The sequence below is a fragment of the Schistocerca gregaria genome, chromosome 4 (assembly GCF_023897955.1).
Source record: "Schistocerca gregaria isolate iqSchGreg1 chromosome 4, iqSchGreg1.2, whole genome shotgun sequence".
Classification (NCBI taxonomy): domain Eukaryota; kingdom Metazoa; phylum Arthropoda; class Insecta; order Orthoptera; family Acrididae; genus Schistocerca; species Schistocerca gregaria.
Genome location: NC_064923.1, coordinates 561,987,252 through 562,004,967, shown reverse-complemented (window position 1 = coordinate 562,004,967; position 17,716 = coordinate 561,987,252). Strand labels below are relative to the sequence as shown.

At 37.2% G+C, this 17,716-nt stretch overlaps 1 protein-coding gene across 8 annotated transcripts in view; it reads right to left on the bottom strand.

Annotated features, from left to right (window-relative positions):
* Positions 1-318: 318 nt before the first annotated feature.
* The window catches only part of LOC126267949 (transcriptional protein SWT1), a 275,635-nt gene continuing 258,237 nt past the window's right edge, over positions 319-17,716 (bottom strand). For 7 of the 8 annotated variants that reach the window (XM_049973281.1, XM_049973275.1, XM_049973278.1 and 4 more), the window contains one exon: positions 319-4,991. In XM_049973281.1, the coding sequence (XP_049829238.1) occupies positions 4,891-4,991 (101 nt within the window). In that variant the 3' untranslated portion in view covers positions 319-4,890. The remainder of the gene's footprint in view (positions 4,992-17,716) is intronic. The other variant, XR_007549053.1, reaches the window with a different exon arrangement.

The window sequence follows — 17,716 nt, the reverse complement described above, 5'->3', positions numbered from 1 at the left end:
ATTATTTGTTATCTTTGCCCAGTTTCCTCAATATTTTTTTTCCCTTGGAACTATCTAGTTCAAATTTCACACAGTGTTAACTCAGCCTGAAATGCACAAATCTTTGCTTCCTGTTCAGCAATTCTCTTGTCTTTTTTCAGAGCCTAAAGTTCCATGGGAGAGCCTCACCGAGTTCCCAATCAATTTCCTACAGCAATCATACCAATGAAGCTACAACCCACAATCTTCACACACAGCTTCCTGACTGAGTATACTATGGCAACATTAACACCGATCACATGTTGCAACATAAATTGAACACTTAAGAAAAGAACTAAATCATTTAACACAATTTATTGTACAAATTTTCACTTCTTAAAAGCCACAAAAATCAGTCCTACAGATTGCCACTTCAGGTATTTGTTTAACACAAAAAATAAGTTGTTTTGCACTTAAAAGAAGAACTCATGATAAAAACAAGAATTCAGGTAACTGAAATACAAAACCTCAGTTCACAAACTTCTAAATTACAAAATTGCCTATTTTTGACTAGTAGCACAGAGAAGCTACACACAAGTGTCAAGTGTAGAGTGTAGAGAGGAGATTCATGTTAAGCTCTTTACTTATAGCAGTTACAAGGTAGCAGGCTACATTAGATGATAGTGTATTCTTTCTGTAGACTGAATTAAATGGAGAGTGATTTCTATTAAGTTTCAAAAGGTTACCATTATTCAAGATTCCATTCCAGTGATACCTTCATGGACCAAAGTCTTCTTTCCACAACAATAGTAGATAGAGAAATAAATTACAGAAACATGCATAAGTAATTCATTTGATGAATTAAGTTGCATCTTTTCTTTGTAGTTACTATTAATTACTAAATGCAAAGATTTTTGTCATGTATCATACTTGTTACTTTGTTGACAATAATCATGGATAGTCAGTAGATGTTGCAGTATCATCAAGTTGTTGTAGTAAATCATACGTGGCTATTGAATTAACTAGCAACTTTTTTAAATTTGTTCAATAAAAATCTTGGTGGTTATATACTTACCTGGTGTGGCAACTGTACAAATTTTCTGAAAAAGGGCCAGTGACTCAAGTAAACAAACTGAATATAACTAATGCAATCGAAAGTGGAAGGTGCAGCATATGTGAGGGGCTAAATTTATATGTATTTTAACTTGGTGTTAACCCCGCAGGGAGTGACAGATCACATACTATGTATAAATGAGTAAGCTGATTACAATGAATCAAGTTATAATTTTAATTTTTAGTTCGATAATATTTGTTTGTTTTGATGCTGTTTGAGTTTCTTCCAGGATACAGCACGGCAGTTTGCTGTCCAAGGCAGGAATTGGAATGTTACATCCAGCAGCAATTTAACCAAAGCTGATCACCAAGCAGAAAATGGCAAATCAAGTCATGAAATATATCCTATCTTTGTCAAAATAAACATTCAACATGATATTGTGCAAAAAGAAATGCTACATGGGTTGGGCTCTTGTTGTGAGCATGTGTAGCTCTTATAGATGTAAGCAGAGTTCAAAATAAACAAAGCTCTTACATAAAGAAGCCTCTCTGTTTCAATACAAACTATAATGAAAATGAAGAATCTTATAGTTTCTGATAATAATTATTTATGGAGTAACTGAACTGAAGGGATACCACTGAGAGTTCAGCTTTATCACTGAAATTTCAGCTTTTGGCCATCTTCACTTGAACAATGGTTGAACAGGAAATGCTTGTCTTTGGAAGTTTATCTGACAAACATAAAAAAGACCAAAAACTGAATTGTGAACTCTACAATTTGTTTTCACTGTTTTGATAGTGTCATGAACCATTTCAATTAAAGGTTTTTATGCAATACAAATGCAGATTTTACTACCTTTATATACTTCATTAATCATAATACTATCAAAAAAACACATTAGATGGTCCTCATAAATAAATGTTAAGTTGAGCAAACTTTTTTCTTGAATTATACACAAAAATATAACACTTCTACAAATTAACAGTGTACCAAAATAGCTTTAGATAAGTAATTATTAGGAGTATGAACATCACAGTTTTTTATACTTCGTAAAAGTGATATTTAACTATAAGTCCTCTGTACATTATATTAAAACAATATTCTATTTCAATATAATTTATTCACATGAAGTAACAAAAGAAATATATATACTGAAATACACTTTCCACAAAGTGACTAGTAATTTTATGCCTTGACTGTGGATTCACATATTGGTCCATTTAGAGTTTCTTTGAAGTAACATTTACAATAATTGACATATACACACATTACAAGGTTTGCAGCCTCTAACATATATCACAGAATATATACTGAAGTGGCCATACCTTCAGTAAATAATACAAAAAATATATTCATACATACAGTTCATGCAAACAGAACTTTACACTGTAAACAAGATGTGCAGTTGGCCATCTCAGTCGATCACCACAATCAGATGTACTGCTATCATGTCAGGTGGAGTGACAGTTGGAAATACTCTGGGAGAGCACATTCAAAGTTGAAGATGCCACTAGTACAAAGCAAGTCATGGAAAAATTCTTCACAGTCAAACATGCAAAGTGGTTGAATATGTGTACCAGTTTATGAACAAAGAAGCTGTGTTACATGCTCCACTGGGACTATAATCCACACTGAAATGAGTGGATGAAGCAACTGGTGTTTCATTTACTTCCATCTGGCAAACCAAGAGAGAACTGGAAAGAGTCCACGCAGATGAATTCTCAACATTTCCAACACTCATACATAAATGCCAAAAATATCTTGGAGGATCAGTTTAGGCAATTTTAATGAACATGTTTGTCACCACATGGCAAATAATTTCTAAATTACAAAGAAAGGAGACCTAATTTAAAGAAAAGGCATACAAAATTAGAGAGAGTTCAATAAATACCAGAGGAAGTATAAGCACACTTCATAAAATTCTTTGAATTCTAAGATTCGTGTACAAGCAGAATAAAGTCGTATCAGGTAATAACAGATAACTTACTTAAAAAGTATCAGAGAGCATAGATGTGAGTGTCGTCCAATTGTCTTTACGGATGTGACATATGTTGACATTTGTTGTACAGGTGGAGTGACAACTCATTATAGTGTGTGCTGAAAATGATTTCCTGGTTAACAAAGAAGATAATTCTTTTTCACAAGAACATGCTGAGACCACAGTTATTTTCAGTGATCCAAATGAACAAACCAGGCCAGGACACTTATAAAACAAACAGTATTTTAATCAAACATAGTCATGCCATATTACAACTTTTTCTGTATCAGCCAGAATTAAATCCTATAGTGCTGATATGAGCAAGTATCAAAAACAGTGTTTCTGAGCTTAACGTGGCATCTGAATAGACTTATTACTAAAACTTATAAATGAACAAATTCTTTCACAACAAAATAAGAATGGAAGACACACTGTGACAGCATAAAGAAAACTGAAGAGCAGTACATTTCAAGTGAATGATTATCAGACTAACCACTGGTGATGATCATATATGTGGGAAGTGATACAGATTTGAATAGTGATAGTCACAGTGATAGAAGCAATGCTGTTTCCACAGGTAAACATGAAAGTAAATCAACTGACACCATCAGTCGATATGAAACAGACATGGTTGCAAAGGTTGAATAAACATAGCCTGGAGCATTTTCTAAATGTGTTCTTACATGTGGCAATAGTGACAGAGAATGATCCATAGTATTAAATCAAAAGATGAAACGTATTACTTGTATGAACAACTGTATCTTTAATTATTCAAAAGATTTTTAAATGTCTTCTTAATAGCCGAGCTGCTGTTTGCTTATGACTGAATAGTATATTTCATATGGATATACTTGTAAAATAAACCCTTCTTACACTTTCCTATGTATGACAGTACTGCCTCTAGTCTCACTGCTCATCCGTTGTACCGAAATACTCTTTCCATCCCTTGATTTCCCCTCTTGTACATATGTGTGTCCAGTTTGCATGAACTGTAGTAAAAATCAAAACAAAAATCAAAATTTTCCTTTCACAAACAAATATGGTTCTATGTACAAACACACACAGGTATATACAGGTACAAGTGTCATTAAGCGCATTTTCTCTGGTATTTTGGGAGGTCTTTGCAATGTGTAGAAGGAGTCAGCACAAACAAATACTGCACATCACACATTTCACGTGACGTCCATTCTCAGTAGAAAGCATTTGTTTGTTTCTCGTTACAAGCAAAATTATTTTAAGGCAGAGTTTTACTGCTTACTTGACATACCAATCCCAAATTAGTTTAGTGTGATATTCATTTTTACAATATTTCATAACAGGGAGAGTAAACAAAAAAAAAATAGTACTCCAACATATTTCATAACGGGGAGAGTAAAACAAAAATAATAAATAGTACTCCAACAGCAACTAAAGTGTTGATGCTGCATGGCACGAGCAGGCAGCGCGGAGCATGGCAGAATGTTAATCAAGGCTGGAGTACTGGCAATTCTTAGAATATTACTGTTCCTGTTGATACATATTGATAACATGAATATTGCACTAGACTAAGTTGGTACCACTTAAAAAAACATAGCACATAAAAATTTGCTTTAGAAATCATTTTAATGGTAATGGGAAACAAACTGATACTTTCCATAGACAACAGGCTTCAAGTGAAAGTTTTGTGATAAGCAGTATTTGTTAGAGCTGGCTCCACTATACATTGCAAAAACAAAATTGAAAATATAAGCCAAAATACAACAGAAAGTGAGCCTGATGACTCTTGGGACAGACACATTGTGTACATAAGGCATAAGATAAGGATGATACAGACTTACAAGACATACAACTAAAATTTACAACTCTGAGAGTTGATAGCTGCAGGTAAGGAGAGATATTTTACAATTTCAAAGAAATTCAGTCAGGGAGATTTATCGGTGTCACTGAACTGTTCTTCCATTTCCACATCATCCAGTGAAATGCTGTTATCAGCACTATTATTGTTGGAGAAAGGGATGAGGTCTAAAACAGAGAAATCAGAAAGAAAATTGACAAAATTATAGCAGTACTGCCACACAGCAACAGAATTAGTGTTACTCTTGAAAGTACAACAACAGCAGGTAGTAGAAGCAGAATTACAAAATTTGCAAATAAATAAAATAAGTACATAAAATACAATTAATTTGACATGTTCTAAGTATTAGTGAAATGTGCAGGTACAGCAGGCAAATCACAAAAATTAAACGTGTACAAAAATCTCAGTTCTATATGATTTCCCCTGCAGAATACAACATTTATTGGTTAGCAATTTACATTAATTTTCTAATTCAGCATTTCATGCAATGTACTTTATGTTAGCACTTTTGTTCATATTCATATGTGATGCTATTTTGTTTTATGTTAAAATAAAGTTTTGTTTAAATATTTATATTCACTTGCACTAACATGTCTGGAAATATGACTGAAAATTGATTGCACTAATACTAAAGTAACATATAATCTATACAGTGAACAGAAAATAGTGTAATTAAACAGTAAAATTACATTGTTTGTATTGAAGATAGTTTACAAGAATGAATGGATGAACTGGAAAAAATAAATACAAGAGTAAAATTGGTGTGGCTGCTTCTAATAAATTAAACAGTTTTCAAATCTGAGTTTCTCAAGTGTCTGAAAAGGAATGCTTGTAATCAATGCTAGTACTGTCGACTCACAGCAGTGTCACATGGATTTTCAGTACTAAACCATTAAAATACTGAGGGATGTTCAGTGAACAATGAGAGATGAAGAATGGGGCTTAGTAGGAAATATAGAAAAACAAACCAATGAGTCAGGGAACAGACCATGGTGGAAGACTTAATAATGACTACAATTAAATTGAAATGTGGGTGGGTAGAGCATGTAGCCAGGCAAACAACAGTTTGTACATGTACGAAGTACTGTGATGATCTCTGAGAGAGAAAAAAGGATGAAACAGTAACCTAATCATGTGTAGATGATGATATAAAACATGAAGGTGGAACATGAAAGCTTGTAGGGGAAGTCCCTAACACATGAAGCATTCTGGAGGAGAACTTTATGAAGCTGTACACATCACTAAAGAACAATTGGTACAACTTTCTTGCAGGCTTGGAATGTCACCTTAAGTTATGCCAAGATTGAACAAAATTGATCATGTTCTCATTAGTGGAGAGGCAGTTTATTACAGATGTGGATTATGCTGACAACCAGGATTTGCTGCATCCTGTGATCTTGTGACCTGTTTTTAAATTAAAATTGAAACCACTCATTTTCTGTGCCTCTTGTACCTAGTGCTCCTAACTTGCTCAATAGTATTTTATTATTAACAGTGTCAAAAGCCATGGACAAGTCTAAAACAATGTCTGTAACACAATCATATCTACCAAGAGCTTTATCAGTCTCTCTTTCATGACTGCTTTATTATTTTTGAGAATGAAGGCAGCAGTGAAAATGGCCTACAGTTTTCAGTGCTTTCGATATTACCTTTCGTTAGAAGGGCAGCACTTATGCATCCCTTAGGTATCCTGGAAAAAAGACCTGAACTAAAGGATTCATTTATTGTGTTTGTTAATTGGGCTTGTGTGCTATCTACGCACGCACTCAGAATAGAGACAGGAACTTCATCTACACCCTCTGACTTTTTATTTTTTAATTGTTGTACTGAATTCCTAACTCCAAACTCTGTTGTTGGGAACATCATCACTATGATTGTGGTGTAAGTTGTTGCGGGTGCTGCATGCGTTTTAGGAAGATTTTGCTGCAGCTTTTCCACAATATCATAAATAAAAAATGATCATTAACAAAATTAACTAATTGCTGAGGACATCCTATTACTTTATTCCCATCTCAGATTTGTATATTGTTATAAGTGTGTCTTCCTCTTCCAGTTTCTTGTTTTATAACATCCCATGTGATTCTGCTTTCATTTTCTACATTGTAATAATAATAATAATAATAATAATAATAACCCCATGGAGGCCCGGGAAAAGAACAGGCCTGCAGTATGTTCTGCCAGTCATAAAAGGCGACGAAAAGAACAAACCACTAATAGGGCTAACCCCCCTTTTAGTGTGATTAGTTGGTTCAGGACAGAACTAATGAAGCCTCGGACAAGCGCTGTCATGGTTGGGGATTATGCTTGAACCCTACGCCCGTCCACAATGGTAACGACACTGCTAGCCACATGGAAAATGATTTAAATCCAAATAGAGGTGTTTTGCAGGATATGCTTCCTGCAACCATCCTAGAAGGAAAACAAAGACAGAGGATGAGATGGTCAGATGAAGTAACCGACACCTCATGTTCTGCTATTAACAAGCAACAAACTTAGGAACCAGCACAAGTGGATACAGATCACAAGTATACACAACATTTATTACCAGATACCCAGAATTAAAATTTTAACAGAACATCGACTAACTGATCAGATCCGTGTAATAATAAAAAATAACAGGATACCCCAGTCAGAATTAGAAAAACATCAAACAAGAAGTACAACAAATACTAGACCAAAATAATGTGCGATCAGAAGAAGAAGAAGAAAATACAGCAATGGACTCAAACAGCCCAGAGCAAACAAACAAAGAACAACACGCATCAATTAAACAATCAGAGGAAAACGAAATCTTAAGACAGCCACCAGAACAAGCACAATTAGAACACGAAGTGACACACATGTTAGATATAGAAGAAAAATTTCAGCTGACATATATAGAATACAAAGACACAAATACAGATATTAGACCATTCTTGCATAGACCACCAAATAACCCACAAATCGAAACAACAATAACAACTATCAACACAATCACACACAACAAAATAAGAGAAAATACAACTATGGAAGAGTTACAACTACTGGTTTATATAGGAGCACTCACTACACTAAATATACACACTAGGCAGAGATCAGAACCAACCAACATACAGAAGAAATCCACAAAACCAGCATGGCAACACAGGCTACAGATCAGAATAGAAAAACTGAGAAAAGACATCGAACAGCTAACACAATTTATAAGAAATGAAATATCAGACAAAAAATAAAAAAGGTTAGGTAAAACCTCACAACAAGAAGCAATAGAGCAATTAGATGAAAAGAAGCATAAATTACAAGCATTGGCCAAACGACTCAGAAGATACGAAAAAAGTGAAAACAGAAGGAAACAAAACCAAACATTCAACACACACCCAAATAAATTTTACCAGACAATACAACACATACATTAAAATAGACAATCCACCAAGCATAACAGATATGGAACACTTCTGGAGCAACATATGGTCAAACCCGGTACAACATAACAGACATGCACGGTGGATACAAGCAGAAACAGACACATACAAGATGATACTACAAATGCCTGAATTGATAATTTTGCAACATGAAGTCACGCGAGCAATTAATTCTATGCACAATTGGAAAGCCCCTGGAAAAGATAAAATAGAAAATTTCTGGCTAAAGAAGTTCACCTCAAAACATTCACATCTAACTAAATTATTTAACATATGTAAAAACAAAGATGTGTGACTTACCAAACAAAAGCGCTGGCAGGTCGATAGACACACAAACAAACACAAACATACACACAAACTTCTAGCTTTCGCAACCAACGGTTGCTTCTTCAGGAAAGAGGGAAGGAGAGGGAAAGATGAATGGATGTGGGTTTTAAGGGAGAGGGTATGGAGTCGTTCCAATCCCGGGAGCGGAAAGACTTACCTTAGGGGGAAAAAAGGACAGGTGTACACTCGCGCGCACACACACACACACACACACACACACACACACACACACACACACTCACACACACACATATCCATCCGCACATGCACAGACACAAGCAGACATTTGTAAAGGCAACGACTTTGGGCAGAGATGTCAGTCGAGGCGGAAGTACATAGGCAAAGAAGTTGTTGAAAGACAGGTGAGGTAAGAGCGGCGGCAACTTGAAATTAGCGGAGGTTGAGGCCTGGTAGATATTGAGAAGAGAGGATATACTGAAGGGCAAGTTCCCATCTCCGGAGTTCTGACAGGTTGGTGTTAGTGGGAAGTATCCAGATAACTCGGACGGTGTAACACTGTGCCAAGATGTGCTGGCCGTGCACCAAGGCATGTTTAGCCACAGGGTGATCCTCATTACCAACAAACACTGTCTGCCTGTGTCCATTCATGCAAATGGACAGTTTGTTGCTGGTCATTCCCACATAGAAAGCTTCACAGTGTAGGCAGGTCAGTTGGTAAATCACGTGGGTGCTTTCACATGTGGCTCTGCCTTTGTTCGTGTACACCTTACGGGTTACAGGACTGGAGTAGGTGGTGGTGGGAGGGTGCATGGTACAGGTTTTATACCGGGGGCAGTTACAAGGGTAGGAGTCAGAGGGTAGGGAAGGTGGTTTGGGGATTTCATAGGGATGAACCAAGAGGTTACGAAGGTTAGGTGGACGGCGGAAAGACACTCTTGGTGGAGTGGGGAGGATTTCATGAAGGATGGATCTCATTTCGGGGCAGGATTTTAGGAAGTCGTATCCCTGCTGGAGAGCCACATTCAGAGCCTGATCCAGTCCCGGGAAGTATCCTGTCACAAGTGGGGCACTTTTGGGGTTCTTCTGTGGGAGGTTCTGGGTTTGAGTGGATGAGGAAGTGGCTCTGGTTATTTGCTTCTGTACCAGGTCGGGAGGGTAGTTGCGGGATGCGAAAGCTGTTTTCAGGTTGTTGGTGTAATGGTTCAGGGATTCAGGACTGGAGCAGATTCGTTTGCCACTAAGACCTAGGCTGTAGGGAAGGGACCGTTTGATATGGAATGTGTGGCAGCTGTCATAACGGAGGTACTGTTGCTTGTTGGTGGGTTTGATGTGGACGGATGTGTGAAGCTGGCCATTGGACAGATGGAGGTCAACGTCAAGGAAAGTGGCATGGGATTTGGAGTAGGACCAGGTGAATCTGATGGAACCAAAGGAGTTGAGGTTGGAGAGGAAATTCTGGAGTTCTTCTTCAGTGTGAGTCCAGATCATGAAGGTGTCATCAATAAATCTGTACCAAACTTTGGGTTGGCAGGCCTGGGTAACCAAGAAGGCTTCCTCTAAGCGACCCATGAATAAGTTGGCGTACAAGGGGGCCATCCTGGTACCCATGGCTGTTCCCTTTAATTGTTGGTATGTCTGGCCTTCAAAAGTGAAGAAGTTGTGGGTCAGGATGAAGCTGGCTAAGGTGATGAGGAAAGAGGTTTTAGGTAGGGTGGCAGGTGATCGGCGTGAAAGGAAGTGCTCCATTGCAGCGAGGCCCTGGACATGCGGGATACTTGTGTATAGGGAAGTGGCAGCAATGGTTGCAAGGATGGTTTCCGGGGGTAACAGACTGGGTAAGGATTCCAGGCGTTTGAGAAAGTGGTTGCTGTCTTTGATGAAGGATGGGAGACTGCATGTAATGGGTTGAAGGTGTTGATCTACGTAGGCAGAGATACGTTCTGTGGGGGCTTGGTAACAAGCTACAATGGGGTGGCCGGGATGTTTGGGTTTGTGAATTTTAGGAAGGCAACTCACTCACCCTCCACAACCTTTCCAACAAACCTCAACCTCCTCTCATTGCACACAGACCCAGTCTCTCCCATCTACTCAATCTCCCACTTCCAGCTCCACTCACCCCAACACCTCCAAATTCTAGTCAACACAATCTGGAACCACAACACCCCAATTCAGTAGTTAACCTTTCCTCCAAACCTCTCTCCCAATCCGAAACCTCTGTCCTATCCAAAGGCCTCACCTTCAGCCCCACTCCCAGATTCAACCAAACTGCCCTTGTCAAAGATTTACTGTCCTACACTCGTAGTCTCTGCTGGAAATATCACTTTGCCACGAAGAAAAATAATCCTGATCCCACTCCTAATGATCCAACTCCCCAAGACACTATCCAAATTGAACCCTGCCTGGAACAGTTCCGTCCACCTAACCTTCGTAACCTCTTGGTTCATCCCTATGAAATCCCCAAACCACCGTCCCTACCCTCTGGCTCCAACCCTACACCTTTGGTGTAAAACCTGTCCTATGCACCCTCCCACCACCACCTACTCCAGTCCTGTAACCCGGAAGGTGTACACGATCAAAGGCAGAACCATGTGTGAAAGCACCCACGTGATTTACCAACTGACCTCCCTACACTGTGACGCTTTCTATGTGGGAATGACCAGCAACAAACTGTCCATTCGCATGAATGGACACAGGCAGACAGTGTTTGTTGGTAATAAGGATCACCCTGTGGCTAAACATGCCTTGGTGCACGGCCAGCACATCTTGGCACAGTGTTGCACCGTCCGGGTTATCTGGATACTTCCCACTAACACCAACCTATCCGAACTCCGGAGATGGGAACTTGCCCTTCAATACATCCTCTCTTCTCGTTATCCACCAGGCTTCAATTTCCGCTAATTTCAAGTTGCCGCCACTCATTCCTCACCTGTCATTCAACATTATCTTTGCCTCTGTACTTCCGCCTCGACTGACATCTCTGCTCAAACTCTTTGCCTTTAAATATGTCTGCTTGTGTCTGTATATGTATGGATGGATGTGTGTGTGTGTGTGTGTGTGTGTGTGTGTGTGTGTGTGTGTGTGTGTGTGTGTATAGTATATACACCTATCCTTTTTTCCCCCTAAGGTAAGTCTTTCCGCTCCCGGGATTGGAATGGTTCCTTACCTTCTCCGTTAAAACCCATATCCTTTCATCTTTCCTTCTCCTTCCCTCTTTCCTGACAAAGCAACCGCCGGTTGCGAAAGCTCGTAATTTTGTGTGTGTGTGTTTGTGTGTTATTTTATTGTGCTTGTCTACCGGGGCTTTCCCGCTTGGTAAGTCTTGGAATCTTTGTTTTTACTACATTATGGACAGGTTGGCAAATTAAAAAAAATCTTTATAGAACGAGCAGAAACTAGCAAAATACAGAAAGCAATCACTCATATAAATACATCGGCTACACCATTGCAATTTCATAACCACTTCTACAACCCTTTAGATCACATAACATCAACAGATATGAAGAAAGTAAATTGGAAAAAGAAAACACTACATGGCAAGCACCCGTATCATCTAACACAGCCACACATCGATCACGACGCAGCCAACACATGGCTAAGAAAAGGCAATATATAGTGAGATGGAAGGATTCATGATTGCAATACAGGATCAAACAATACACAGCAGATATTACAGCAAGGATATTATTAAAGATCCCAATGCCACAACAGATAAATGCAGACTTTGCAAACAACAAATACAAACAGATCACATCACAAGCGGCTGTACAATACTAGCAAATACAGAATACACCAGAAGACATGACAATGTAGCAAAAATAATACATCAATAACTTTCCATACAACATAAACTAATAAAACAACACGTTCCCACATACAAGTATGCACCACAAAAGGTACTGGAGAATGATGAATACAAATTGTACTGGAACAGAACCATTGTAAGAGATAAAACAACACCATATAACAAACCTGACATCATACTCACCAATAAAAAGAAGAAAAGAAGAAATTAACACAATTATCAAAATATCCATACCCATTACAACAAATACACAGAAGAAAACAGGGGAAAAAATTGAAAAATACATCCAACTGGCTGAGGAAGTCAAGGACATGTGGCATCAGGACAAAGTTGACATTATACCAATTATGCTATCAACTGCAGGAGTCATACCACACAATATCCACCAGTACATCAACGCAATACAGCTACATCCGAACGTATATATACAACTACAGAAATCTGTAATTATTGATACATGTTCAATTACCCAAAAGTTCCTAAATGCACTGTAACATATACCGTACAGTTACAAGGAAGTCACGCTTGATCAAGGTCCACGTCACTTTCCATTTTTAACCAGACATAACGTCTGAGAAGGGAAAGAAATAGTAAAAATAATATAGATTTTACTGTCTTTAGGCCATTACAGCAATTGACAATGTCAAATGAAGATACAATTTACAATACAGTGTGATAAATTATTGACTACTGAAATACTTTAGCTTATATTACAGTAAATGTACAGTGGGTCATCTATTGGATTACTACATTTACAGTTGAAGAATTCATTGATGTCATAGAATGGGTGGGCAATTAACCATTCATGCAGCCTTTCTTTGAATGTATGATCAGGAAGATCCAGTATAGCTTGGGGCAGCATATTAAATAGTTTGAGCCCTGTGACCTCATAGGTACTTATTGACTTTGATAAACTGTGGTGAGGCGTGTACATGTGTTTGATGCTTCTTGTATTGTAATGATGTACATTTTCTCTACATTTCACGTCTTGTAGGTTCTTCTTCGTATAGAATAAGACATTGTATGTATAGAGGTTTATTACTGTCGTGATTTTTTGTTCAGTAAATAAGGATTTGCAGTGAGCCCTATGTGAAGAATTCGTAATTATTCTAATGGCTTTCTTCTGCAATAATAGGATGTCATGTATATAACTACAATTACCTCACAAGATAATGCCATAGGATATTATACTTTGCAAAAATGCAAAATAAGATGCTCTGACTTATGTTTCAGGCACACAATTTCTGAGTTGTCTTAATCAATAAATTACTCTAGATAGCTTACTACTAATATAGTTTACATGTTGGCCACAGGATAACTTTTCGTCTAAATAAACTCCAAGGAATTTAACAGAACTAGGGTCATCAGATAGTGGCTTGTCTCTTAGATTGAAGATTATCTGCTGAGTTTTATTTTCATTTCTCAAGAAACCAATTATTATTACTACTTTTTAGCAAGCAGGCAGTACCCTCCTGTATATCTTTTTTATACCTGTGATGGTACTCAAGGAACTGTGGATTAGCACAGTGATTTTGCAAAGAACTGAGAAATTCAAATGTCAGTGAGGATTTTCTAATACCAGCGTGACCCAAAGGTCTATTAAAACTTGAAAATGGCACTAATGCACAGAATAATGTAGACAGAGAGGTAAAAATTGACAGGCATGCATGAAATGATATAGGGTTTTACTGAAACCAAAAAAAAAAGTGCAAAAACTGGCCAACACATGGCACTGGACAGCAACATGTTAGTGATGCCACAGATTAGATTAGATTAGATTAGATTAATACTTGTTCCATAGATCATGAATACGACACTTCGTAATGATGTGGAACGTGTCAGGTTAATAAAAGATGTCTGTTCAATAAATTACATTACACAAAATATTGCATGACACTAATGATTAAGTTTTTTTTTTTTTTTTTTTTTTTTTTTTTTTTTTTTTTTTTACTTACTTTATATCTAAAAATTCAGCCAATGAGTAGAAGGAGTTGTCATCTAGAAATTCTTTTAATTTATTTTTAAATGTTAGTTGGCTATCTGTCAGGCTTTTGATGCTGTTTGGTAGGTGCCCAAAGACTTTTGTGGCAGCATAATTTACCCCTTTCTGTGCCAAAGTCAGATTTAACCCTGCATAGTGAAGATCATCCTTTCTCCTGGTGTTATAGGTATGCACACTGCTATTACTTTTGAATTGGGTTGGATTATTATCAACAAATTTCATAAGGGAATATATATACTGTGAGGTTACTGTGAGGATCCCTAGATCCTTAAATAGATGTCTGCAGGATGACCGTGGGTGGGCTCCAGCAATTATTCTGATTACACGTTTTTGTGCAATGAATACTTTTCTACTCAACGATGAATTACCCCAGAATATGATGCCATACGAAAGCAGTGAATGAAAGTAGGCATAGTAAGCTAATTTACTGAGATTCTTATCACCAAAATTTGCAATAACCCTAATAGCATACGTAGCTGAACTCAGACGTTTCAGCAGACCATCAGTGTGTTGCTTCCAGTTTAACCTCTCATCAATGGACACACCTAAAAATTTTGAAAATTCTACCTTAGCTACAGACTTCTGTTCAAATTCTATATTTATTACTGGAGTTTTGCCATTTACTGTACGGAACTGTATATACTGTGTTTTATCAAAATTTAAAGAGAGTCCGTTTGCTGAGAACCACTTAATAATTTTGTGAAAAACATCATTTACAATTACATCACTTAGTTCTTGGTTTTTGGATGTTATTACTATACTTGTATCATCAGCAAAAAGAACTAACTTTGCATCTTCATCAATGTGGAATGGTAAGTCATTAATGTATATCAAGAACAGTAAAGGACCTAAGACCGAACCCTGTGGGACCCCGTGCTTGATAGCACCCCAGTTTGAGGAATCAGCTGTTTTAACATTACACGAACCACTTATTTCAACTTTCTGCATTCTTCCAGTTAAGTATGAATTAAACCATTTGTGCACTGCCCCACTCAAACCATAATGATTTAGCTTATCTAAAAGAATTCCATGATTTACACAATCAAAGGCCTTTGAGAGATCACAAAAAATACCAATGGGTGATGTCCGGTTATTCAGAGCATTTAATATTTGATCAGTGAAAGCATATATAGCATTTTCTGTTGAAAAGCCTTTCTGAAAACCAAACTGACATTTTGTTAGTACTTTATTTTTACAAATATGGGAGGCTACTCTTGAATACATTACTTTCTCAAAAATTTTTGATAGAGCTGTCAGAAGAGAGATTGGGCGGTAGTTGTTGACATCCGACATATCCCCCTTTTTATGCAATGGTTTTACAATGGCATATTTCAGTCTATCAGGGAAAACACCCTGCTCCAAAGAGCTATTACATACGTGGCTGAGAATTCTACTTATCTGTGGGGAACAAGCTTTAAGTACTTTGCTGGAAATGCCATCAATTCCGTAAGAGCTTTTACTTTTCAGTGAGTTTATTATTTTACTGATTTCAGAGGGAGAGGTTGGTGGAATTACAGCTGTTTCAAACTGTGCAGGTATGGCCTCTTCTATTAATAGCCTTGCCTCTTCTAGTGAAGATCTAGATCCTATTTTCTCCACAACATTTAAAAAATGATTATTCAAAATATTTTCAATTTCTGATTGTTTGTTAGTGCACTTGTCATTCAATTTTATTGCACTAAAGTCTTCCTGTGCTCTTGGTTGCCCTGTTTCCCTTTCAATAATATTCCAAATTGCTTTAATTTTATTATCAGAGTTACTGATCTCAGACATGATACACATGCTTCTGGACTTTTTAATAACTTTTCTTAGTACCGCACAATAGTTTTTATAATATTGAACAATTTCGGGGTCAGTACTCCATCTTGCTGTTAGATACAGTTCTCTTTTGCGGTTGCAAGATATTCTTATTCCTTTAGTTAGCCAAGGTTTTTTATATGTTTTCTTGGAATTATGTTTAACTATTTTCTTGGGAAAACAATTTTCAAATACCCTTAAAAATGTATTGTGAAATAAGTTATATTTCAAGTTTGCATCGGGTTCCTTATACACTTCATCCCAGTCTAGCTGCTGTAGGCTTTCCCTAAAGTTTGCAATATTTATATTGTTAATTGAACGCACTGCTTTGAAAGTCTGATTTATTATACTGCATGGAGCTATGTCATGTACTGTAACAAGCTGTGCACTATGATCTGAAAGACCATTCTCAACAGGATAAGCATTTATGTCCTTAAACTTATCTTGGTCTATAAAAAAGTTATCTATCAATGTACTGCTGTTCTTTGTTATCCGAGTAGGAAAATCAATGACGGAGCTCAAATTGAACATGAGAATCACATGTAAAACGAGCTCTAATTAAGAGAGGGAATCAGATCATCCCTAGCCTACCTGATTAAAACTTCCGGGAAGGTAAAACTGTGATTATTGGTTGTGGGGTTCCCTGAAGTTGGATGTCTACTGTGATCGTCAGTCCTCATTACAGATGCTAAAAGACAACACCTAATGGCAATTTCTCACCATACCTACAGATATGCTGTACAGTGCTGTTCAAAACATTGTCTCTTGACCACAGGTATTGTTGATGAATGACGGCCGACATGTCAAGTGTTTGTTTTGTTAATTATTGATTTTGTACCACATGAAGTGCCATCTGGTGGTCATTTTGTGCACTTTTTTACTTTCAGTAAAACTCCATGTCATTCCACATGAGTGCCAGTTTTTACCTCTGTACTTCCATTATTCCAGACAATAATGAATTTTCAAATGTTAATGGACTTTTGGGTCATCCTTTATTTTCCTTAGCTACTGCAGTAGAATTTGCTACTTTTGGAAGTGTCTCCTCAAAAATTAATGTAAACAATGTGGAGAATATAGAGCACTTAGCATCTACATACATTTCATCCCTGGTTTGATTTGTCAGTGCCCAAGAAAAAGTATTGAGACAATCCTTTTGCAGGCCTGCAGTTTTGCCGGTTTCACTAAGACTGTCTTTAGCTTTATCAACTATCAGTAATGATCTGAAATGCCAAGATCTCTTATAAATACTTTACAATATTATCCTTAAGTATGTGGTCCATAAATAAATTAAAACTTTTTGAAACCCTCTTAGCACTATTTACCATCTGCACCATAACAAAAGAGCTCAAAATGTTTAAGAAGTTATTAATAATTTCACCCTCAACAATCGAGTTAACATTCATGTCTACTTTTATTATAATGTTTGTTCTGGGGTCTGAAACTCTCTTCAGGACTTCAATTAATTTGTTGAAATAAGCCACCACATTATCAGCAGTTGAATGTAAACACATGAATGATTGACTTTTTATATGCATCTAGTGTTGTTACTTCAGTGTCTGACAATTCAAAATGTTTATCTATGCTAATTGTAGCTGAGCTTGT